The sequence below is a fragment of the Tursiops truncatus genome, chromosome 6 (assembly GCF_011762595.2).
Source record: "Tursiops truncatus isolate mTurTru1 chromosome 6, mTurTru1.mat.Y, whole genome shotgun sequence".
NCBI lineage: Eukaryota > Metazoa > Chordata > Mammalia > Artiodactyla > Delphinidae > Tursiops > Tursiops truncatus.
Genome location: NC_047039.1, coordinates 81,362,152 through 81,386,954, shown reverse-complemented (window position 1 = coordinate 81,386,954; position 24,803 = coordinate 81,362,152). Strand labels below are relative to the sequence as shown.

Here is a 24,803-nt window from a genome sequence, read left to right as displayed (position 1 = left end):
GCAACCTCATGAGAAACTTTGAAGCAGAGGATCTAGCTGAGTGGTTCTGAGATTCCTAACTCACAGAAGCTACAGGATAATAAGTATGTGCTGTAAACTGCTAAATTCCTGATAACCTGTTACACAACAGATAATTAATGAACTGACAGAATCTGTATGTAAGAACAAAGTCTACTAAGTGCTATAATAGGGGCAGTAGGTGTTAACAAAAGCACATGACAAAAGCAACCAACTAAATTAGGAGGCAGAGAGAGGAGCAAGTAAAAAGTAAAGGTTATTAACACTTATTATAAAGTTATAATAATCTGAGTAGTTTGGCACTGCTAAAGAACAGACAGGTAATCAGTGATTCCAAATGGAAAGCCCAGAAACTGAGTCATATATTTATAACAATTTAGTATTGATAGAGATAGTGTTTCAAACCAGCAGGGAAAGAAAGGATTATGTCATAATTGATATTAGGACATCTGGCTAACAGGATTCCTACTCTCATGCTATACAACAAAATTAATTCTGGATGAATTAAAGGTTTAAATGCAAAAACTGAAACCATAAAAATTCTAAAAGAAAACAGAAGACATACTACATAATATGGGGGTAGAAATGCTTTTCTAAGCATAACACCTGTAGGCAGAAGCCATAAAGGTAGAGATTAATAGATGTAAATAGAAAATTTTAAAGTTTTTGTATACCAAAAATACCATAATTAAACAAACTTGCCAACATTGGTAAAACTGCCAACATATTACAGGACTAAAGGCTCAACATCCTTAATTTATAAATCATTTTTACCAATTAGAAAGAAAAAGCAACAAAAGACAAAAACCTGTAATTTACAAAAGATCTATAAATGGGCTAATAAACATATGAAAAAATGTAACTTCCCTAAGAATCAAAATCAAAGAAGTAGAAATTAAAACATATGTACATTTTTTCACCTTTTAGAGTAGCAAATAAAACACTGATGCCCAATGTTGGCAAGTGCACAAGCAAACTATCACTCCCATATGCTTCTAGAAGAATCTAACTGGTATAATCTGTTTAGAGCACAAATTAGTAAAGCCTTAGTGTGTATACCCTCTTACCCAGAGAGTCTATTTCTACCAATTTATTCTAAGGAACTAGTTGTGAATATATGCAAGGATCATTCTACAAATATGTTCATTGTAGTATTGCTTACAATAGTGAAAATCATTTATATTCAACAATGAGTGACTGGACAATGGACTAGCCTGACACTAAAAATGATAACAGAGATGTGTACTTAATGATATGGAAAATGTTCACAATATATTGCCTTTCAAAACAGATTATAAAATAGTAATATACATCATGACCCAATACGTATTTTTAAAAACTTATATAAATAAATAATGTAGAAACTTAATTTTTAATGGTTACATTTATGTCTGGATTAGAGGTGACTTTTTTCTTCCTTTTACTTTCTTCTACTTTGCAAATTGTCTATACCATACACATTAGTACTTTTGTAATCAGAAGAAAGCAATAAATGTATTTTAGAAAATGCTTCCTGTAAATATTTAGTACATGACTTTTAAACCTACAAGATCTCAGAAACCTACGTTCATTTACTTTAACTCAATACTTGAAAGATGCCTTTTCAATCATGGTTCCCATTGGCTAATGCCAGACAGTCCTTTATTCATATCCAAAGTCCATGATCTTACTCACTACAATATACATACAGCAATTTCTTCTCTCATTCTAGGCCTAATGGAACCCTGGTCTTCAGTGCCATACTCATCTATGTTTTATGCATAAATACATTAAAAAACCAAATTTTAATAATCTCATCATTTTAACAAAATACAACGGTCATGAATTGTATTTTTTTAGAAATAAACATTTCCCAGAGAAACCATAAATCAATCGTACATCCTCACTTTTGGCCCCTCTTTCTATTTTACTGTAGACACATGGTAAACTTAGATTGATACCTACAATATTAGAGAATATCAGTTATATTATTTTTCTAGAACCTTCCAGTTTGTTAACCAGCAGGCATGAGTTCTTAACCAGAGTTTTTGAGAATGGGCTTCTGGGGCCCATGTATTCCCTGCATTAGTATACAAAGATGCATGTATATGTGCACAAATTAATTTTTCTGGGAAGATAATTTATAGCTTTCATTAGTGACTCTAAAGATTTGGTGACTCTAAAAAGTTTAAGCTCATAATAACTTATACTACTTAATATTACTGCTTAATATTTCATAAGTTTCGAAATAAAATCTTTTGCTATTGCTCTATTTTGGTAAGAGCAACTTCTTTGGTTTTATAATTAGAAAGGCAGCCCATAACCTCTGCCACCAGATGGTATTTAGATTTCTCTTTAAATGTATCTTTCAATTTGTATTATGCTCTTTAAAAAAAGATTTGATGAAGATGTTTTACAACATCTTTAATAGTGTATAATTAAAATAGTCTGAAATATAATCCATACAAAGTCAGACAGATGAAGACAAATAGGTATGTAGTTCTAGAAATCATTGTACAATAATGTACAAGACATTCAACTATATGGAATTCAAAATTCTTATGGAGAAAGGCAAAAGACAAAAGCATATACTATATTAATTCTCAAAACTAAAACCATATAAAAAGATTTTGCTATCAATTTTTAAACTTTTATTGTGAAATATTTATAAATTCATGGGAATTTGCAAAAAATGTACATAGAAGTCCCATGTACCCTTCACCCAGTTTCCCCCAAGGGTAACATCTTGCATAGTACAATATCAAAACCAGGCAACTGACATTGGTATAATCCAGAACTTATTCAAATTCCACCAGTTTTAAACATACACGTGTGTGTGTATAGTTCTGTGCAATCTTACTACACATATAGGTCCATGTAACCACCACTACAATCAATATCCAGAACTATCCCATCACTACAAGGGTCCCTCTTTCTACCCCTTTATTGCCACACCCTTCACCCTTCCCCAACCCCTGACACTTGGCAACTACTTCTCTGTTCTCTGTCTCTATAATTTTGTCATTTCAAGAATGTTATATAAACAGAATCACATAGTATGTAACTTTTTGAGATTAGCTTCTTTCACTCAGCATAATTCCCTTGAGATCCACTGATGTTGTTGCATGTGTCAATAGTTCATTCCTTTTTACTGCTGAGAGGTATTCTGTAGTGTGGATGTATTCAGTTTGCTGAACCTTTCAACTACTGAAGGATATCTGGGTTTTTGCCAGTTTTGGCCTATTATGAATAAAGTTACTATGGACACTTGTGTACAGGTTTTTGTGTGAATCTAAGTTTTCATTTCTCTGGGATAAATGCATAGGAGTGGAATTCCTGGGTCATATAGTGGTATCATGTTTTATTTTTTTAAAAGGAAACTCCCCAACTATTTTCTATTGTGGTTGTACAATTTTATATTCCCAACAGCAATGTATGAGTGATCCATTTTCTCTGTATCCTTGCCAGATTCAGTATTATCACTATTTTTTAAATTGAAGTATATTTAACTTACAATATTATATTAGTTTCAGGTGTACAGCATGGTGATTCGGTATTTTTGCAGATTATACTCCATTATAAGTTATTATAAGATAATGGCTAATAAGATAATTCCCTGTGCTATACAGTAAATCCTTGTTGCTTATCTATTTTACACATAATAGTTTGTTAATCCCATGCCCCTAATTTGTCCCTCCCCCTCCTCTCTCCCTTTGGGTAACCACAAGTTTGTTTTCTATATCTTTGACTTTGAGCCTGTTTCTCTTTTGCTGATATATTCACGTGTAGTATGTTTTAGATCCCACATATAAATGTGATATTATATAGTACCTGTCTTTGACTTATTTCACTAAGCATAATATTCTCTAGGTCCATCCACATTGCTGTAAATAGCAGAATTTCATTCTTTTTTATGGCTGAGTAATACTTCATTGTATATATATACCATATCATCTTTATCCATTCATCTGTTGATGGGCACTTGGGTTGCTTCTGTGTCTTGGCTATTGTAAATAGTGCTGCTATGAACACTGGGGTGCATGTATCTTTTCAAATTAGTGTTTTTGTTTTTCTTCTGGACATATGCCCAGGAGAGGAGTTGCTGGGTCATATGGTAATTCTATTTTTAGTTTTTTAAGGAATCTTCATACTGTTTTCTATAGTGGCTACACCAATTTACATTCCCATCAACAGTGTACAAGGGTTCCCTTTTCTCCACGTCCTCTCCAACACTGGTTATGTGCTGACTTTTTGACGATAGCCACTCTGACAGGTGTGAGATGGTACATCATTGTAGCTTTGATTTGCATTTCCCTCATGCTTAGTGATGTTGAGCTTTTCATGTGCCTGGGGTCAACTGCATATCCTCTTTGGAAAAATGTCTATTCAGGTCTTCTGTTCACTTTTTTGATTGGGGTGTTTGTTTTTTTGATATTGAACTGTATGAGCTGTTTATATACTTTGGATATTAACCGCTTGTTGGTCACATCATTTGCAAATATTTTCTCCCATTGTGTAGGCTGTCTTTTCGTTTCGTTGCTGTGCAAAAGCTTTTAAGTTTAATTAGGTCCCATTTAAAAATTTTTGCTTTTATTTCTTTTGCCTTAGGAGACAAATCCAAACAAATATTGCTACAATTTATGTCAAAGAGTATTCTGCCTATGTTCTTCTAGGACTTTTAAGGTTTCAGTTCTTACATTTAGTTCTTTAAACCATTTTTAGTTTACTTTTGTATATAGTGTGAGAGAATGTTTTAGTATCTTGTTTTACATGTAGCTGTCCAGTTTTCCCAGCACTAACTTGTTAGAGAGACCATCTTTTCTTCATTGTATATTCTTGCCTCCTTTGTCATAGATTGACCACAGGTGCATGGGTTTATTTCTGGGCTCTCTATTCTGTTCCATTGATCTATGTGTCTGTTTTTGTGCCCATACCATGCTGTTTCTATTACTGTAGCTTTGTAGTATTGTCTGAAGTCTGGGAGGGTTATACTCCAGGTTTGTTCTTTTTTCTCAAGGTTGTTTCAGCAATTCGGGGTCTTTTGTTGTTCTATATGAATTTTAGGATTATTCTAGTTCTGTGAAAAATGTCCTGGCTATTTTGATAGGGACTGTATGAAATCTGTAGATTGCTCTGGGTAGTATGGCCAGTTTAACAGTATTAATTCTTCCAATCCAAGAGCATGGGATATCTTTCCTTCTTTGTATCATCTTCAATTTCCTTCATCAACGTTTTATAGTTTTCAGAGTATAGGTTTTTCACCTCCTTAGCAAAGTTTATTCCTAGGTATTTTATTCTTTTTTATATCATTTTAAATGTGACTGCTTTCTTACTCTCTCTTTGATATTTCATTATTAGTGTATAGAAACAGAACAGATTTCTGTATATTAATTTCATATCCTGCAACCTTACTAAATTCATTTATTAGCTCTAATAGTTTTGGGGTGGAGACTTTAGGGATTTCTATTTAAAGTATCATGTTATCGGCAAGTAATGACAGTTTTACCTCTTTCTTTCCAATTTGGATACCTTTTATTTCTTTTTCTTCTCTGACAGCTGGTGGCTAGGACTTCCAATATTATGTTAAATAGAAGTGGCATAAGTGGGCATCCTTGCCTTGTTCTTGAATTTAGTGGGAAGGTTTTCACCACTGAGTATGATTTTGGCTGTGGGTTTGTCATAAATGGCCTTTATTATGTTGAGATATATTCCCTCTATACCCACTTTGATGAGAATTTTTATCATGAATGGATATGGAATTTTGTCAAATGCTTTTTCTGTGTCTCTTGAGATGATCATGTGATTCTGATCCTTCCTTTTGTTAATGTGGTATATCACATTGATTGATTTACAAATGTTGAACCATCCCTGTGACCCTGGAATAAATCCAAACTTGATCATGGTGTATGACCCATTTTATATATTGTCAGATTTGGTTTGGTAATATTTTGTTGAGGATTTTTGCATCTATATTCATCAAAGATATTGGCCTGTAATTTTCTATCTCTATAGTATCTCTGTCTGGTTTTGGTATCAAGATAATGGTAGCCCCATGGAATGAATGTGGGAGTGTTCCCTCTTCAGTTTTTTGGAATAGTTTGAGAAGGATAGGTATTAGTTCTTCTTATATGTTTGGTAGAATCCCCCTGTGAAGCCATCCAGCCCTGAACTTTGTTTACTTAGAGTTTTTCTATTACAAATTCAATTTCACTTCTAGTGGCCAGTCTGTTTAAATTGTCTGTATGTTCTTATTTCAGTCTTGGCAGGCTGTATGTTTTTAGAATTTGTCCATTTCATTGGCATATAACTGTTCATAGTATTCTCTTATGATTTATTTTTAATATCTCTGTGGTATCAGTTGTTACTTCTCCTCTTTCACTTATTTGAGTCCTCTCTTTTTTCTTTTCTTTCTTTTTTTTTTTTTTTTTTTGGTATGCAGGCCTCTCACTGCTGTGGCCTCTCCCGCTGCGGAGCACAGGCTCCAGACACTCAGGCCCAGCAGCCATGGCTCACAGGCCTAGCCACTCCGTGGCACGTGGGATCCTCCCGGACCGGGGCACAAACCCGCGTCCCCTGCATCAGCAGGCAGACTCTCAGACCACTGCGCCACCAGGGAAGCCCTCTCTTTTCTTCTTGGTAAGCCTGGCTAAAGGTTTATCAATTTTTTAATCTTTTTAAAAAAACAGCTCTTGGTCTCATTGATCATTTCTATTGTTTTTATGATCTCTTACTTATTTCTTCTCTGATCTTTATCATTTCATTTTTTCTGCTGACTTTGGGCTTTGTTCTTTTTCTAATTCTTTTAGGTGGTAGGTTAGGTTGTTTGAGATTTTTTCTTGTTTCCTGAAGAAGGACTGTGTTGCTATAAACTTCCCTCTCAGAGCTGCATTTGATGCATTCCAACTTTGGAAAGTTCTATTTCCATTTTCATTTGTCTTTTGAGGTATTCTCTGATTTCCTCTTTTTTTTAAAACTTTTTAAATTTATTTACTTTGTTTATTTTTGGCTGCATTGGGTCTTCATTGCTGTGCGCAGGCTTTCTCTGGTTGTGGCGAGCGGGGGCTACTCTTCATTGTGGGATGTGGGTTTCTCATTGAGGTGTCTTCTCTTGTTGTGGAGCACAGGCTATAGGTGTGTGGGCTTCAGCTGTTGTGGCACGTGGGCTCAGCAGTTGTGGGTTGTGGGCTCTAGAGCACAGGTTCAGTAGTTGTGACGCACAGGCTTAACTGCTCCACAGCATGTGGGATCTTACCGGACCAGGGCTCGAACCCATGTCCCCTGAATTGGCAGGCAGATTCTTAACCACTGTGCCACCAGGGAAGCCCTCTGATTTCCTCTTTGATTTCATCATTGACCAAGGTTTTTTAGCAGCATGTTCTTTAGTCTCCACATGTTTCTTCTTTTCCCATTTTTCTTTCCATAGTTGATTTCTAGTTTCATACCATTGTGGTCAGAAAAAAAATGCTTGATATAATTTCTTCCTCTTAAATTTGTTGAGGCTTGTTTTGTGGCCTAGTATGTGATCTGTCCTGGAGAATGTTCCATGTGCACTTGAAAAGAATGTGTATTCTGCTGTTTTTGGATTTAATGTCCTATAGATAGCTATTAAGTCTAATTGGTCTGTTGTGTTGTTTAAGACCACTGTTACCTATTGATTTTCTGTCTGGATGATCTGTCCATTGATGCCAGTGGGTGTTAAGGTCCCCTACTATTATTGTATCATTATTTTTTATTTTAGCCATTCTGATAGGTGTGTTGTGGTGACACGTCAATGCAGTTTTTAAAAAAAATATTTATTTATTTATTTGGCTGTACCGGGTCTTAGCTGTGGCACACAGGATCTTTGTTGCTGTCTGTGGGAACTTCGTTGCAGCATGTGGGATCTAGTTCTCTGACCAGGGATTGAACTCGGGCCCCCTGCACTGGGAGCACGGAGTCGTAGCCAATGGACCACCAGGGCAGTCCCTGTCAATGTAGGGTTTTTTTTTTTTTTTTTCTGTCAATGTAGTTTTAATTTACATTTCCCTAATAGCTAATGAAGTTGAACATATTTTCATGTGTTTTTACATTTAAAGTAATTGTTTTGTTAGGGCTTATGTCTGCACTTTATTATTTGTTTTCTATTTGTTCCCTGTTTCTCATTCTTCTATTTATCTTTTCTTGCACTCTTGTGGGTTAAACATTTTTGAAAATTCCATTCTGATTTACTTATAATGTTTTTTTAGTATATCACTTTGCATAGTTTTCTTATTGGTTGCTTATGCATTTCAATACACATATAACATCACATTCTACTCATCTCAATGTTTTGCCACTTCAAGTGTAAAAACCTTACTTTCATCTAGGTCTCCTTGCCCTCCCTACTTTACAAATACAATTGCTTTAAGTTTTTCTCTACATATGCTAGCACCTCATCAGATGGTGTTATAATTTTTACTTCAAACTAATATGATTTAAGAAACTCATGAGAAGAAGGATAATCCATTTATTTACACTTGTTTTTACCCATTTTGCTCTTTCCTTTCTGAAGTTCCAAGCCATTTTATATTACATCTTTTCTGTTGAGAGAACTTCCTTTAGTCACTCTTTAAGAGTAAGTCAGCTAATGACAAATTCTCTTAGTTTTCTTTCATCTGAGAATGTTTTTATTTCCCTTTCAGTCCTGAATTATACTTTTGCTGGATACAGAATTTGTGGTTGATAGGTTTTTTCCTTTCAGCACTAAAAATGTGCAATTTCCTTCCTTCATGATTCCTCCATGACTGTGAATGAGAAATCCACTGTCATTAAAACTGGTATTCCCCTATGGGTGATGTGTCATTTCTCTCTGGCTGTTTACAAGATTTTTTCTTTGTCTTTAGTTTTCAGAAGTTTCATTATGATGTGCCTTGGTGTGGGATTCTTTGGATTCATCCTGTCTGGGATTTCCTAAGCTTCTTGAACCTGTAGGTTTATGTCCTTAGGCAAATTTGAGAAGTTTTCAGCCATTATGCCTTCAAATACTCCTTCAGTCCCATTCTTTGTTTTGAGGCTCTGATAATAGAAATATTAGATCTTTTCTTATTTTCTCCACAGGTCCCTAAGGCTCTGCTAGATGTTTTTTCCCCCCATAGGCCCCTCAGGTTCAGCTAGTTATTTTGTTTTGTTTAAGTCTATTTACTCTGTTGTCCAGATTGGGTAATTTCTATTGTTCTATCTTCAGGTTCACTAATTCTGTGCTCTATCATATTCATTCTGTTATTGAGCTCATACACTGCATTTTTATTTTGGTTGTTTCATTTGGTTCTTTTTTGTATGTTCTCTTTCTTTGGTGAATTTTCTATTTTTTCATTTTTTTCAAAAGTATTTGCAATTGCAAACTGAAGCATTTTTACAACAGCTGCTTTAAAATCGTTGTCAGATAATTCCAACATCTGATTCATCATAATGTTCATGTCTGTTGGTTATCTTTTCTCAATCAAGTTGTCATTTTCCTGCCTCTTAGTATAAAGATTGACTTTTTTTATTGTAACCTGGACATTTGGACATATGTTAAGACGAATGTCCTATTTTATTTTATTTTACATCTTTATTGGAGTATAATTGCTTCACAGTGGTGTGTCAGTTTCTGCCCTACAACAAAGTGAATCAGTTACGAATGTCCTATTTTAGCAGGCAGTTACTCCGTTTAGGTTTATCATATACCTCCTGGCCCACTTTTGTAGGCTGTGGTTCCAATAATAATTTAGTTTTCAGGGCCCTCATGGTGCTATTCTGATCTGGTACAGCAGAATACACTTCCCTGGGCCCCTGCTGCTGGGGAGGAGGGCTGGGAGCACACTAGGCAGCAGGTCAGAGAGCACCACCTTGGGCCTACCCTGTGGGCTGCTTGGTGCTGGCAAGGCCCCCACTCAATCACTGCTAGTGCTACCTGCAGGGATGGAAGGCACTTACCTGGGCCATGCAGTGGCACTAGGTGAGAAGGAGGAGACACCAGGCTATGGGGTGGAGAATGCTCCTCTGGGACCACAATCCAGGATGCCTGGTTTTGCTGTCATTTTATAGATTCAATTCAAAATCTTGAAATTTAGGCCCACAACCAGAGAAGACAATGGTACCTCAGTCACATACTGGACATAACTAGTGCTTTGGGTCAAGATCCAAATTTTAATTATGTATTTTCTAGACCATATCAAAAATTATAATAACTAACCATAAACACCATTAAATATATACCATTATGAAAAATATTTAAGGGTTACTTTATAAAAAATACCAAAATATAAATAACTAGTACCCTTTTACCTAACTTAACAAAATTAATTATTTCTAAATAGTCTAGTGTAGGGGGAATGCTTGAGGGGAAGGGGACTATCTTTTATACAAAATGGAAGTTTTGAACACTGATTTAAATGAACATGATACAACAAAATTTGTTTTGCAGAGGTACAAACAGGATGGAAGAATGTGATACTGATTCATCAGGAGATGGCAAGCTTTTTCTGTGAAGGGTCTAACAGTACATATTTTAGGCTTTGCTGGCCATATTGTCTCTGCACAACTCTGTAGTTGTGTAAGAGCAACCACAGACAATATATAAATAAAGGAATGTGGCTGTGTTCCAATAAAACTTTATTTACAAAAACAGGCAATGGTCCATAAGTTGTAGTTTGCTCACCTGAGTTACCTCATAAAACCATAAAATTTACAGCCAGAAAGGAACTTTGAGATCACCCAGTTAACATTTTCATTAGTCAAATGAAGATACCACAGCCCCAAAAGTTGAAATAATTTCACTTATTTCACCTGGCTAGTGAATGGCAGCATTCAAACTAAAACTTTAAAGTTGTGTCATTACTTCCAGTCCAGTATTCTGATGCATGGATGTATAATGCTACTGTATAATTAAGGGTATAATTATTGGAACACAGCAGAGTGTACAAATCAATCAGATTTTATTTAAAACTTACAAAATTAATTGTAAGAAAGGTTTTCAGAGAAAGTAAGTTATGCTGAAATAGCATCTTAGATCAATTTGTGAGAGCTTTTAAAATAATTTTTACAAAGAGAGATTACCAATAACGCACAACAAATACAAAATGGAGATATTCAGAGAATGACATTTAGGCAGCCAGGAAAGTGGACTAACTAGTAATGATGCATTTCTTTACTAACATGTGAACTTGTATTACACAAAACAGAAAGTACTTCCTTCTTACCCTGAACACACATGTTTAATATTTATTATCCTAGGTTCACCAAACTTCTCCTTTTAGTCAGACAAAGCACAAATACCTGTTGTTGGTAGACATGGTCACATGCCTCTGCACTGGAACATCTTTGAATACTTCATTTCCAATAGTTGTATGTAATGTGTAAGGTGGCATTTCAGCAACAGATTTAACTCCAAGAGAGTTTCCTTTGTCTCTTAACAGTGTTGGATTAGGTTTTTTGCTGATAGAAAAATCTGAAGAAAATCCTGGTTGTCTGAGGGTTGCTTTTGGTTTTCCTACAAAGTCAGGCATACATAATGGAATCGATTAGCTTCCCAAAACCATGGTTTCATTATGTCACTCCCCTGTCCAGATGTTTTCTGTCGGTCTCTATTCTCAGAACAGTTTGTAAGAATATGAGGAGGTGTCACACCAGTCAGAATGACCATCATCAAAAATCTACAAACAATAAATGCTGGAGAGAATGTGGAGAAAAGGGAACCCTCTTGCACTGTTGGTGGGAATGTAAATTGATACAGCCACTATGGAGAACAGTATGGAGGTTCCTTAAAAAACTAAAAATAGAACTACCATACAACCCAGAAATCCGACGACTGGGAATATACCCTGAGAAAACCATAATTCAAAAAGAGTCATGTACTACAATGTTCATTGCAGCTCTATTTACAGTAGCCAGGACATGGAAGCAACCTAAGTGTCCATTAACAGATGAATGGATAAAGAAGATGTGGCACATATATACAATGGAATATTACTCATTCATAAAAAGAAACAAAACTGAGTTATTTGCAGTGAAGTGGATGGACCTAGAGTCTGTCATACAGAGTGAAGTAAGTCAGAAAGAGAAAAACAAATACAGTATGCTAACACATATATATGGAATCTAAAAAAAAATGGTCATGAAGAACCTAGGAGCAGGATGGGAATAAAGACACAGACATAGAGAATGGACTTGAGGACACGGGGAGGGGGAAGGGTAAGCTGGGACGAAGTGAGAGAGTGGCATGGACATATATACACTACCAAATGTAAAACAGATAGCTAGTGGGAAGTAGCCGCATAGCACAGGGAGATTAGCTTGGTGCTTTGTGACCACCTAGAGGGGTGGGGTAGGGAGGATGGGAGGGAGATGCAAGAGGGAGGAGATAAGGGGATATATGTATATGTATAGCTGATTCACTTTGTTATACAGCAGAAACTAACATACCATTGTAAACCAATTATACTCCAATAAACATGTTAAAAAAATAAATAAATTTTTTTTAAAAATAAGGAATATGAGGAGATGGTCACTAGAGGGTCGGTCAGCAGGGGATGAGTAGATTGGTGTGTATTTAGCAGATGAGGTTCTTCAAAACGTGGCTTCATCTGCTAGGCTAGCCCATTACTTTCCCTCTACTCACCAAGTAACGTGGTGGCAGTCACCTCACATTCTTACAAATGCAGCACACTCAGCCATTATCTCAGTCCTCCCATCTCTTCTCCATCAATTTAAATTCTTCCAACTGTTAGAGGTCTGGGTTCAAGTCTCCCCTTTGCCATGAAGCCCTCCACTGCCATTCTCACAATGATTGCTCCTTTGTCTAAAATGCTCCTTGTGGCATTTAGGCATCAACTCTTTTCTACCATCATTGAACTATTTCTTGAGAATTTAGTTTTAGAAATGATTATAAGCTCCTTGAGATAAATGATCAGTAAACACAGGCTGAGTTGCCTATAATACCTTTATGTGCTATATAATTCACGTTTTTCTGAAAATAGAGGATTTATAGTAAAAGACATGATTTCCTAAATAAGACATTAACTTAGAGGTTCTTGGTTCATCCAACATTCTAGATGAGCCTTTCCCCCAAAATAAAGAGTAAAACCACACTTTGCCATAGTAAGTTTAATTAAAATCTATGCTGAGTTATTTCACACTGTATAATTACTTTACTTAATAAGTCATGCTTATCATGTTCACTTAATTTCAAATGGAAATACTAGCTTCAGGACTTCTCCCTTGACATATGAATATTAACAAATAAAGGTGTTTATCATGAATACAAGCAATATTTCCATCTGACAGTATATTCATAGACAGGCTTTAAAATTTTAGCATGTGAAAAGATCTTACCTTCTAGAAAAAATGGCATGGTTTTCTTTACTCTCATCTGACAATTAACTTGCCGACCAGTTTTCCTTTTAGAACTCCTCTGACGAGCCACAAGCTGAGCAATTCTTGCAGTTTCTGTGCAGGCCACGGCATAGCAGGTAATCTAATTATGAGAGGCAAGGCAAGAGGAGAAACATTTCTCAGATTCACTGGTACCTAAAGGCTGATTTTTCAAAGTGCATCTTTGTGTGTTTATATGTCCCAAATCAAGCTGTATGCAAATATTCATGTCTCTCTCTCTTTGATAATGTTAGAGCTAAATTATATTTTCTGCAAGAGAAATCAAGCATAGTCCGGCACACTGAATAATTTCTCCTCAAATTGAAACTTTCACTTATTCCTTAAACAGGTATTTATTAAGCATCTAAAATGTGCTAGGTACTGTAGGATTAACAAATGAACCAAACGAAACCTGTGATTTGCATATATTATCTCATATAATTTGTGAGATATATTTTATTCCCATTTTACACATGGGAAAACAGAGGCTCAGGGAAGTTAAGCAAACTTCTCAAGCCACACAGCTAGGCTATCTCTCTGAATTCAAAGTACACACTTGTAACTGCTATTTGTATTTAGTGGTCTCCCAAAGACCACTAAATCCTAGTCTTGCACTGCAATGGATTAGCTGGGTGACTTGGGGCAATCCAGTTTACTTCTAAAATCTTAGTATTATCAGCTGTAAAACAGGGAAGAGCTTAGATCTGGGGTTTTCAAACTGTTCAATGGAGCCACAGAATTCCATGGAGGTGCTTCAGGACTGTGAGGGCAAGACAGGGTAAGCAGAGGCCTGGACCCTCTGGCACCTACTTAAAATACAGTAGCTCAGTTTTTTATCTTTAAAAAAAAAAATGGTGCGATATATAGGATATTTGAAAAAGGATTTGAAAAAAGAATGTAGACTGTTGAGATTAGACTATCTCTAGAGAACCATCTAGTGTTAAAGTCTTTGATTCTAAGTTGAAATCTAGAACAGGAAAGCAGTGAGGCTTTACACCACAAGCCAAAACATGTTCCTATTCTTTGGCCCAGTATTTCCATTCCTGAAAATGTAAGAATATGTTTCAAAAGAAGAAAAAGTTACATACCCAAATATGTGCATTAGGGGTTATTTTAATAGTCAAAACCTGGAAACATTAAAAATGTCCAAAATAGGAGAATAAAGAGTTGAGTGAATTATAGCATAGTAAGTATATGAAGCATTACTAAATTATTAATTAATTCATTCAGATATCTGATCATTTATACATTCAACACATATTTATTAAACACCTACTGTTAGGGGTAAAAAAAAAAAAAATCCCTTATCCTCAAGAAACTTATGAAGGAAAGAGAGGCAAAGAGACTAAACAGAAAACATTATGTCATGTGTAATACTGGATGTATTACAAGGGGCCAAGCAGACAGAAAGGAGGGCTTAAATCTGTCTGGGAGAACCAGGGTCACTGAAGAAAGTTTTATTATTAATATAATATTTAATTAGTTTATACCTTCTCATTATATAAAATTTATTACAGATTACATGAACCTCTGACCACTCTCCCAATCCTGGGCTCCTTTTCTCCTCTATCCACTGCCTCCCTACCCACCCCCCTCCCAAGAGGACAACTATTATAATTTTTGGTGAGAAATACTCCAGACCTGTTCTACATATTTACATATATAGAAATGTACCCTGAAAAAGGTACTGATTGTGGGGATGGGTGCCTTTCTGTCTTGGATGGTGGTTTGTCCATATCCTTCATACTGTACATTAGGCAGAAACCAAGAAGTGAAACTTTTGGGTCATAGAGTATATGCAGTAAAAAATTCACTTGCTACCACCTAATCGCCCATGTTATATATAAAATATTCTTCAAGAGAAACTAAAGGATTTAAAATTGTAGAATAACATGATCACTGTTACTAAAGTGTGAAGGTGAGGAACAGGCTAGGGACTAAAGACAGGGATAACAGTAGGGAGGACTCTGTAATAACCAAAAGTGATGATCAATCAATTAGAGGCTGAACTAGGATCCAGACAGTAGGAATAGATAGGAGTCAGGTCAAATGATGAGAATTTTAAAGTGTCTACTAGATTCCGTAATCAGGAAGTCATTAGTGACCTAGGCAAAAACAGCAGTAGCAGGTCTATAATGAGTGGGTATGACATTTAGGCAGTTAAGGTCTCCAGTACATTTAGTTTGGACAGTGAGACTGGGTAAAGTTTAACTTGAAAATTTTTAATTTAATATGGTTAAAACCTTATTTTTACAACGGAAAGAATTTGAGGGTAAAACAAAAGACATGAGAATCTTGGCTGTGCTGTGTATGCTGTTCTCTCTATCACTACCAATCTTGGCTAGTGCTTTTCACTTTGACTTCTACCCTAATTATGAGATTGGAAGTGCAAGACAGGCAATTAAGAATTGGTTTGACTCTTCTGAAACACACAATTACCTTCTTACCTCTCCAGATCTACTAGTCTCTATCCTGACAACTGCTGGCACACTTCTCAGATAGGCTTCTAGCGTAGGATAACCAAATTGCTTGAAGGGGATCCAGTCTCCAGTTAAGGATCTGTACTCTCCTTGGAGCTGGGGTAATGCTATTCCGCTCTTATGAGACTGTAGAACAGCTCGTAGCATTTTTGAAACCAGATCTGCTTCCAGCATCTTCACCTATAAGAACACAGTGGAAGGTTACTATAATGATGCATCAGTCTGTGAATTCAAATATATTTTCAGAGTTTACACTTGTTTGAGTATTTCATAAATTGCTATTGAATACTTTCTGTACTATTACAATACAGGGAAATAACTGCTATGGTAGAGAAAAGCATGGAATACTATGAGAACATTAGGGAAGTCAGGAAGGCACAAAGACTAGCCCGGGGAAGGACAATATCAGGGAATGTTTCCCAAATGGGAGGAGGCCTGATGGAGTCCTGAAGGACAAGATGCAATCGGCCAGGCAAGGAAGCAAAGGGTGTGTGTGGGTGGGGGTGGGGGATGGGGAGAGGTATCGGCCCCAAGTAGAGGGAACGGAAAATTCAAAAGGCACAGAGGTGAGAGAGAAGCACATGGCTGGTTCTGAGAACCCCAGGCAGTTAAGTGGCTGGACATGAATGAACAAAGGCTCTAAGCTGAGGACTGAAAGATGGGGATGGGAGAGGTGAGAAGAGGCAGACCCAGAAGAGACTACTGGATATGCTAAGATGTTTGCATTTTTGCCAAAAGTAATGTGAGACCTTGGAGTGATTTTAAATAGCAGAATAAAATGATCAGCTCTGCATGTTAAGAAGATCACTCCTCAGTAGCAGGGAAAATAAACTAGAAGGAGAAAGATAAATGAGTTGTAAGAACTGAAGATATGGAAGATCTGAAAACAGGGCCTTGGGAAAAAACAAAAAATCAGTATCAGAGGTAATTAGGAAGTGGAATCAACAGGAACTGATTAACTGGTTTGAATTATGAGAGAGGCCCCAGATTTCTAGCTAGAAGCGTGGTGGATAGTAATGGCCCACACTTAGGTGGGGTAGAGGCAGGTTCACAAGAGAGGAAGGGAGTGAAATCGTTCTGGACATATGGAGGTTGGGATGCTCTTAGGGCAGCCACGTAGTTATATTCATTAGGAACTTAGGTTAGAAATCTGAACTGCTTATAGATTTGTTGGCCTTCAGCATATATGTGGTATCTGGTGTCCAGGGAGTTAAAAATAAGGTTAAAGATGGACTGCTATGGAAGGCTGTCATTTAAGAGATGTGCAGAGGAACAAGAACCTATAAAAGGCTAAGAAAAAGGGACCAGAGAGATAGAAGTAGAAAAGGCAAAGTCACAGTGTCATACAAACAAAAAGAGGAAAAAGCCAAAAAGAATGGCATATTCAAAACTGTCATATGCAATAACAGACAGGTCAAGTGAGAGAAAAAAGAAAAGTGACTAATAAATTTAGGTACCAAAGAAATCCATGGGGACCTTGGCTAAGGATTTTCATTGATCAGTAACAGGGATTTTTCTAGATTAATCACTCATATTTTCTTTGGACTAATGGTAAAGAGAATGAAGATAAATTCAGAGAAGGACATCCAAGCAGCCACGAAAAGTAGATTTAGCCTTTCATTACAGGAAGGAGAAAGGCAAGCCATGGACAACTTGCTAATTTTTCCTTCAACAGTGCTATCCGACAGAACTTTCTTCCCTGGTGATCCAGTGGCTAAGACTCCGCACTCCCAATGCAAGGAGGCTGGGTTCAATCCCTGGTCAGGGAACTACATTCCACATGCCTCAACTAAGAGTTCTCACGCTGCAACTAAAGATCCTGCATGATGCAACGAAGATCCTGCACGTGACGATGAAGATCCTGCATGCGGCAACTAAGACCCAGTGCATCCAAATAAATAAATATTTTAAAAAAGAACTTTCTGTGATTATAGAAATATTTTATATCTGTGCAGTCCAACATGGTAGCCACTAGCGACATGTGGCTACTGAGCACTTGAAATGTGGCATGACTAAGGAACTGAAATTTTAATTTAAATTAAATAGGGCAAGTGGATACTATATCGGACTTCACAGAATTCTAGACAATCTTGCTCTTTCTCTGGTTTAGAAACATAAAGGAAGAACAGCATACAGTTTTAGCAATTTCTGCATTTGTCCATTTAAAAAAGGAGACAAAATAGCTCATTTGCAGGTGCTCTTGATTATAAATATAATACTCAAAAGATGGCAAAGTTTAAATGGTAAATAACCTAAGTATGCATTTTGTACTTGGCTCTACTAAACATTAACTCTTCAAATTGTCACCACTAGCACCAATGGCATTTAATTAATACTATTAATTAAACAGTAAATTAATTAAACAGTAAATAGTCTAGGAAAGTCCTATACTAGGTCTATATTCTCACTCTCTCTATAGACAGAAAGACATACACACAAATATATGTATATATACACATATATTTATATTAAAATATATGTTTATATTAAAATCTTCATTTAGGTATAATTTACATAAAATAAAATACTTATGTGTAGTGTTTATTGAGTTTTGAAAGCACATATATACTATGTAATCATCACCACAATCAAGATCTAGACAGCACCAAAAATGTGGGGTGTACAATATATGTAAAAGTAAAATGTACAACCACAACAGCACAAAGAATGAGTGAAAGGAACTGGAAGTATACTATTGGAAGGTTCTTATACTATACATACAGTAATATAATATTATTTCAAAGAGGAATGCAATAAAGAGATAGGTAGTAAAACTTATGACAGCCACTAAAATTTTTTAAGAGGCATAACTAATAAGCCAGTAGTAGTACAGGTAAAACAAAATAGAAATTCAATAAAAAACTAGGTAGAAGTTAAAAAAAAAAAAGTAGGAAAAAAGAGAAAACAGAAACAAAAAGAACAGAAAAGGCAAACAGAAAACATCTAACAAAGTGATAGATTTAAAGTCAACCACACCAGCAGAAGCAAGAAGAACTACAATCCTGCAGCCTGTGGAACAAAAACCACATTCACAGAAAGATAGACAAGATGAAAAGGCAGAGGGCTATGTACCAGATGAAGGAACAAGATAAAACCCCAGAAAAACAATTAAATGAAGTGGAGATAGGAAACCTTCCAGAAAAAGAACGCAGAATGATGATAGTGAAGATGATCCAGAACCTCAGAAAAAGAATGGAGGCAAAGATCGAGAAGATGCAAGAAATGTTTAACAAAGACCTAGAAGAATTAAAGAACAAACAAACAGAGATGAACAATACAATAACTGAAATGAAAACTACACTAGAAGAAATCAATAGCAGAATAACTGAGGCAGAAGAACGGATAAATGACCTGGAAGACAGAATGGTGGAATTCACTGCTGTGGAACAGAATAAAGAAAAAAGAATGAAAAGAAATGAAGACAGCCTAAGAGACCTCTGGGACAACATTAAACACAACAACATTCGCATTATAGGGGTCCCAGAAGGAGAAGAGAGATAGAAAGGACCCAAGAAAATATTTGAAGAGATTATAGTTGAAAATTTCCCTAACATGGGAAAGGAAATAGCTACCCAAGTCCAGGAAGCACAGCGAGTCCTATACAGGATAAACCCAAGGAGAAACAGGTCGAGACACATAGTAATCAAATTGGCAAAAATTAAAGACAAAGAAAAATTATTGAAAGCAGCAAGGGAAAAATGATAAATAACATACAAGGGAACTCCCATAAGGTTAACAGCTGATTTCTCAGCAGAAACTCTACAAGCCAGAAGGGAGTGGCATGATATACTTAAAGTGATGAAAGGGAAGAAACTACAACCAAGATTACTCTACCCAGCAAGGATCTCATTCAGATTCGATGGAGAAATCAAAAGCTTTACAGACAAGCAAAAGCTAAGAGAATTCAGCACCACCAAACCAGCTCTGCAACAAATGCTAAAGGAACTTCTCTAAGTGGGAAACACAAGAGGAGAAAATGACCTACATAAACAAACCCAAAACAATTAAGAAAATGGTCATAGGAACATACATACCGATAATTACCTGAAGCGTGAATGGATTAAATGCTCCAACCAAAAGACACAGGCTTGCTGAATGGATACAAAACCAAGACCCATATATATGCTGTCTACAAGAGACCCACTTCAGACCTAGGGACACATACAGACTGAAAGTGAGGGGATGGAAAAAGATATTGCATGCAAATGGAAATCAAAAGAAAGCTGGAGTAGCAATACTCATATCAGATAAAATAGACTTTAAAATAAAGACTGTTACAAGAGACAAGGAAGGACACTACATAATGATCAAGGGATCAATCCAAGAAAAAGATATAACAACTATAAATATATAGGCACCCAACATAGGAGCACCTCAATATATAAGGCAACTGCTAACAGCTCCAAAAGAGGAAATTGACAGTAACACAATAATAGTGGGGGACTTTAACACCTCACTTACACCAATGCACAGATCTTCCAAAATGAAAATAAATAAAGAAACAGAATCTTTAAATGACACAATAGACCAGAGAGATTTAATTGATATTTATAGGACATTCCATCCAAAAACAGCAGATTACACTTTCTTCTCAAGTGCGCACGGAACATTCTCCAGGATAGATCACATCTTGGGTCACAAATCAAATCTCAGTAAATTTAAGAAAACTGAAATCACATCAAGCATCTTTTCTGATCACAACGCTATGAGATTAGAAATGAATTACAGAGAAAAAAACGTAAAAAACACAAACACATGGAGGCTAAATAATACGTTACTAAATAACCAAGAGATCACTGAAGAAATCAAAGAGGAAATCAAAAAATACCTAAAGACAAATGACAATGAAAACACGATGATCCAAAACCTATGGGATGCAGCCAAAGCAGTTCTAAAAGGGAAGTTTATAGCTATACAAGCCTACCTCAAGAAACAAGAAACATCTCAAATAAACAATCTAATCTTACACCTAAAGGAACTAGAGAAAGAAGAACAAACAAAACCCAAAGTTAGCAGAAGGAAAGAAATCATAAAGATCAGAGCAGAAATAAATGAAATAGAAACAAAACTATAGCAAAGTTCAATAAAACTAAAAGCTGGTTCTTTGAGAAGATAAATTGATAAACCATTAGCCAGACTTATCAAGAAAAAGAGGGAGAGGACTCAAATCAATAAAATTAGAAATGAAAAAGAAGTTACAACAGAAACCGCAGAAATACAAAGCATCCTAAGAGACTACTACAAGCAACTCTATGTCAATAAAATGGACAACCTGGAAGAAATGGAAAAAATCTTAGAAAGGTATAACCTTCTAAGACCGAACCAGGAAGAAATAGAAAATATGAACAGCCCAATCACAAGTAATGAAATTGAAACTGTGATTAAAAATCTTCCAACACACAAAAGTCCAGGACCAGATGGCTTCACAGGTCAATTCTATCAAACATTTAGAGAAGAGCTAACACCCATCCTTCTCAAACTCTTCCAAAACACTGCAGATGAAGGAACACACCCAAACTCATTCTATGAAGCCACCATCACCCTGATACCGAAACCAGACAAAGATACTACAAAAAAAAAAAATTACAGACCAATATCACTGATGAATATAGATGCAAAAATCCTCAACAAAATACTAGCAAATAGAATCCAACAACACATTAAAAGGATCATACACCATGATCAAGTGGGATTTATCCCAGGGATGCAAGGATTCTTCAATATACAAAAAAATCAATCAATGTGATACACTATATTAACAAATTGAAGAAGAAAAACCATATGATCATCTCAATAGATGCAGAAAAAGCTTTTGACAAAATTCAACACCCATTTATGATAAAAACTCTCCAGAAAGTGGGCATAGAGGGAAACTAACTCAACATAATAAAGACCATATACAACAAACCCACAGCAAACATCCTTCTCAATGGTGAAACACTGAAAGCATTTCCTCTAAGATTAGGAAGAAGACAAGGATGTCTACTCTCACCACTATTATTCAACATAGTTTTGGAAGTCCTAGCCACGGCAATCAGAGAAGAAAAAGAAATAAAAGAATACAAATTGGAAGAGAAGAAGTAAAACTGTCACTGTTTGCAGATGACATGATACTATACATAGAGAATCCCAAAGATGCCACCAGAAAACTACTAGAGCTAATCAATGAATTTGGTAAAGTTGCAGGATACAAAATTAATGCACAGAAATCTCTTGCATTCCTATACACTAATGATGAAAAATCTGAAAGAGAAATTAAGGAAACACTCCCATTTACCACTGCAACAAAAATAATAAAATACCTAGGAATAAACCTACCTAGGGAGACAAAAGACCTATATGCAGAAAACTATAAGACACTGATGAAAGAAATTAAAGATGATACCAACAGATGGAGAGATATACCATGTTCTTGGATTGGAAGAATCAGTATTGTGAAAATGACTATACTACCCAAAGCAATCTACAGATTCAATGCAACCCCTATCAAATTACCAATGGCATTTTTTACAGAACTAGAACAAAAAAACCTTAAAATTTGTACGGAGACACAAAAGACCCCAAATAACCAAAGCAGTTTTGAGGGAAAAAAACAGAGCTGGAGGAATCAGACTCCCTGACTTCAGACTATACTACAAAGCTACAGTAAGCAAGACAATATGGTACTGGCACAAAAACAGAAACATAGATCAATGGAACAAGACAGAAAGCCCAGAGATAAACCCACGCACCTATGGTCAACTAATCTATGACAAAGGAGGCAAGGATATACAATGGAGAAAAGACAATCTCTTCAATAAGTGGTGCTGGGAAAACTGGATAGATACATGTAAAAGAATGAAATTAGAATACTCCCTAACACCATACACAAAAATAAACTCAAAATGGATTAGAGACCTAAATGCAAGACCGGACATTATAAAAGTCTTAGAGGAAAACACAGGAAGAATGCTCTTTGACATAAACCACAGCAAGATCTTTTTTGATCCACCTCCTAGAGTAATGGAAATAAAAACAAAAATAAACAAATGGGACCTAATGAAACCTCAAAGCTTTTGCACAGCAAAGGAAACCATAAACAAGATGACAACCCTCAGAATGGGAGAAAGTATTTGCAAATAATCAATGGACAAAAGATTAATCTCCAAAATATATAAACAGCTCATGCAGCTCAATATTAAAAAAACAAACAACCCAATCCAAAAATGGCAGAAGACCTAAATAGACATTTCTCCAAAGAAGACATACAGATGGCCAAGAAGCACATGAAAAGCTGCTCAACATCACTAATTATTAGAGAAATGCAAATCAAAACTACAATGAGGTATCACTTCACACCAGTTAGAATGGGCATCATCAGAAAATCTACAAACAACAAATGCTGGAGAGGGCATGGAGAAAAGGGAACCCTCTTGCACTGTTGGTGGGAATGTAAATTGATACAGTCACTATGGAAAACAGTATGGAGGTTCCTTAAAAAATTAAAAATAGAATTACCATATTATCCAGCATCCCACTACTGGGCATATATCCAGAGAAAACCATTATTCAAAAAGACATATGCACCCCAATGTTCATTGCCACACTATTTACAATAGCCAGGTCATGGAAGCAACCTAAATGCCCATTGACAGACGAATGGATAAAGAAGATGTGGTACATATATACAATGGAATATTACTCAGCCATAAAAAGGAACAAAATTGGGTCATTTGTTGAGACGTGGATGGATCTAGAGACTGTCATACAGAGTGAAGTTTGTCAGAAAGAGAAAAACAAATATCGTACATTAACGCATGTATGTGGAACCTAGAAAAATGGTACAGATGAATTGGTTTGCAGGCAGAAGTTGAGACACAGATGTAGAGAACAAACATATGGATACCAAGGGGGGAAAGCCGCAGTGGGGTGGGAGTGGTGGTGTGATGAATTGGGCAATTGGGATTAACATGTATACACTGATGTGTATAAAACTGATGACTAATAAGAACTTGCTGTATAAAAAAATTAAATTAAATTAAAAAATTAAAAAAAAAAAAAAAGGACTACATACTGGGGAATTCCCTGAGTTCCAGTGGTTCGGACTCTGTGCTTCCAGTTCAGGGGGCCCAGGTTCATTCTCTGGTCAGGGAACTAAGATCCCACAATCCTGCTGCACAGCCAAATAAATAAATTTTAAAAAATAATAAAATAAAATAAAGTCAACCATACAAATAATTACATTAAGTGTAAATGATTGATATATCCTGATTAAAAAGTTAGAGATTGGTAGAGTGGATATAAAAGCAAGATTTTCCTATATACTATCTACAAGAAACCTATTTCAAATACAAACACATAGGTTAAAAGTAAAAATATAGAAAAAAATATGCATGTAAATACATGACTATATTAATATCAGAACAAGTAATATTACCAAGGATAAAGAGGGACATTACAGGGACTTCCCTGGTGGTGCAGTGGTTAAGAAGCCGCCTGCCATTGCAGGGGATATGGGTTTGATCCCTGATCTGGGAAGATCCCACATGCCATGGAGCAACTAAGCCCGTGCACCATGACTACTGAGCCTGTGCTCTAGAGCCCACCCGTGAGGCACAACTACTGAGCCCATGTGCCACAACTACTGAAGCCCACATGCCTAGAGCCCATGCTCTGCAACAAAAGAAGCCACCACAATGAGAAGCATGTGCACTGCAACAAATAGTAGCCCCACTCGCAGCAACTAGAGAAAGCCCGCGTGCAGCAATGAAGACCCAAAGCAGCCAAAAATAAATAAATAAAATATAAATAAATTTTTTAAAAAGAGGGACATTACATAATAATTAAGGAATTAATTAATCAGGAAGATATAACAATCCTAAATGTGACTGCATCTAACATTAGAGTTTTAAAATACATGAATGAGAAAACAATAGAGTTATGACTGGAGACTTCAAAACTCTTTTCTCAGTAATTGGT

At 36.0% G+C, this 24,803-nt stretch overlaps 1 protein-coding gene across 5 annotated transcripts in view; it reads right to left on the bottom strand.

Annotated features, from left to right (window-relative positions):
• The window catches only part of TDRD7 (tudor domain containing 7), a 90,290-nt gene that overhangs the window by 52,139 nt on the left and 13,348 nt on the right, over positions 1-24,803 (bottom strand). For 3 of the 5 annotated variants that reach the window (XM_019949010.3, XM_019949011.3, XM_073806316.1), the window contains 3 exons: positions 15,813-16,025; positions 13,327-13,468; positions 11,272-11,485 (listed from right to left, as the gene is read on the bottom strand). In XM_019949010.3, coding sequence (XP_019804569.2) covers positions 11,272-11,485; positions 13,327-13,468; positions 15,813-16,019 — 563 coding nt within the window. In that variant the 5' untranslated portion in view covers positions 16,020-16,025. Of the gene's footprint in view, positions 1-11,271; positions 11,486-13,326; positions 13,469-15,804; positions 16,026-23,898; positions 23,998-24,803 lie in introns of those variants that run through there. The other 2 variants (XM_073806317.1, XM_073806318.1) reach the window with 2 other exon arrangements.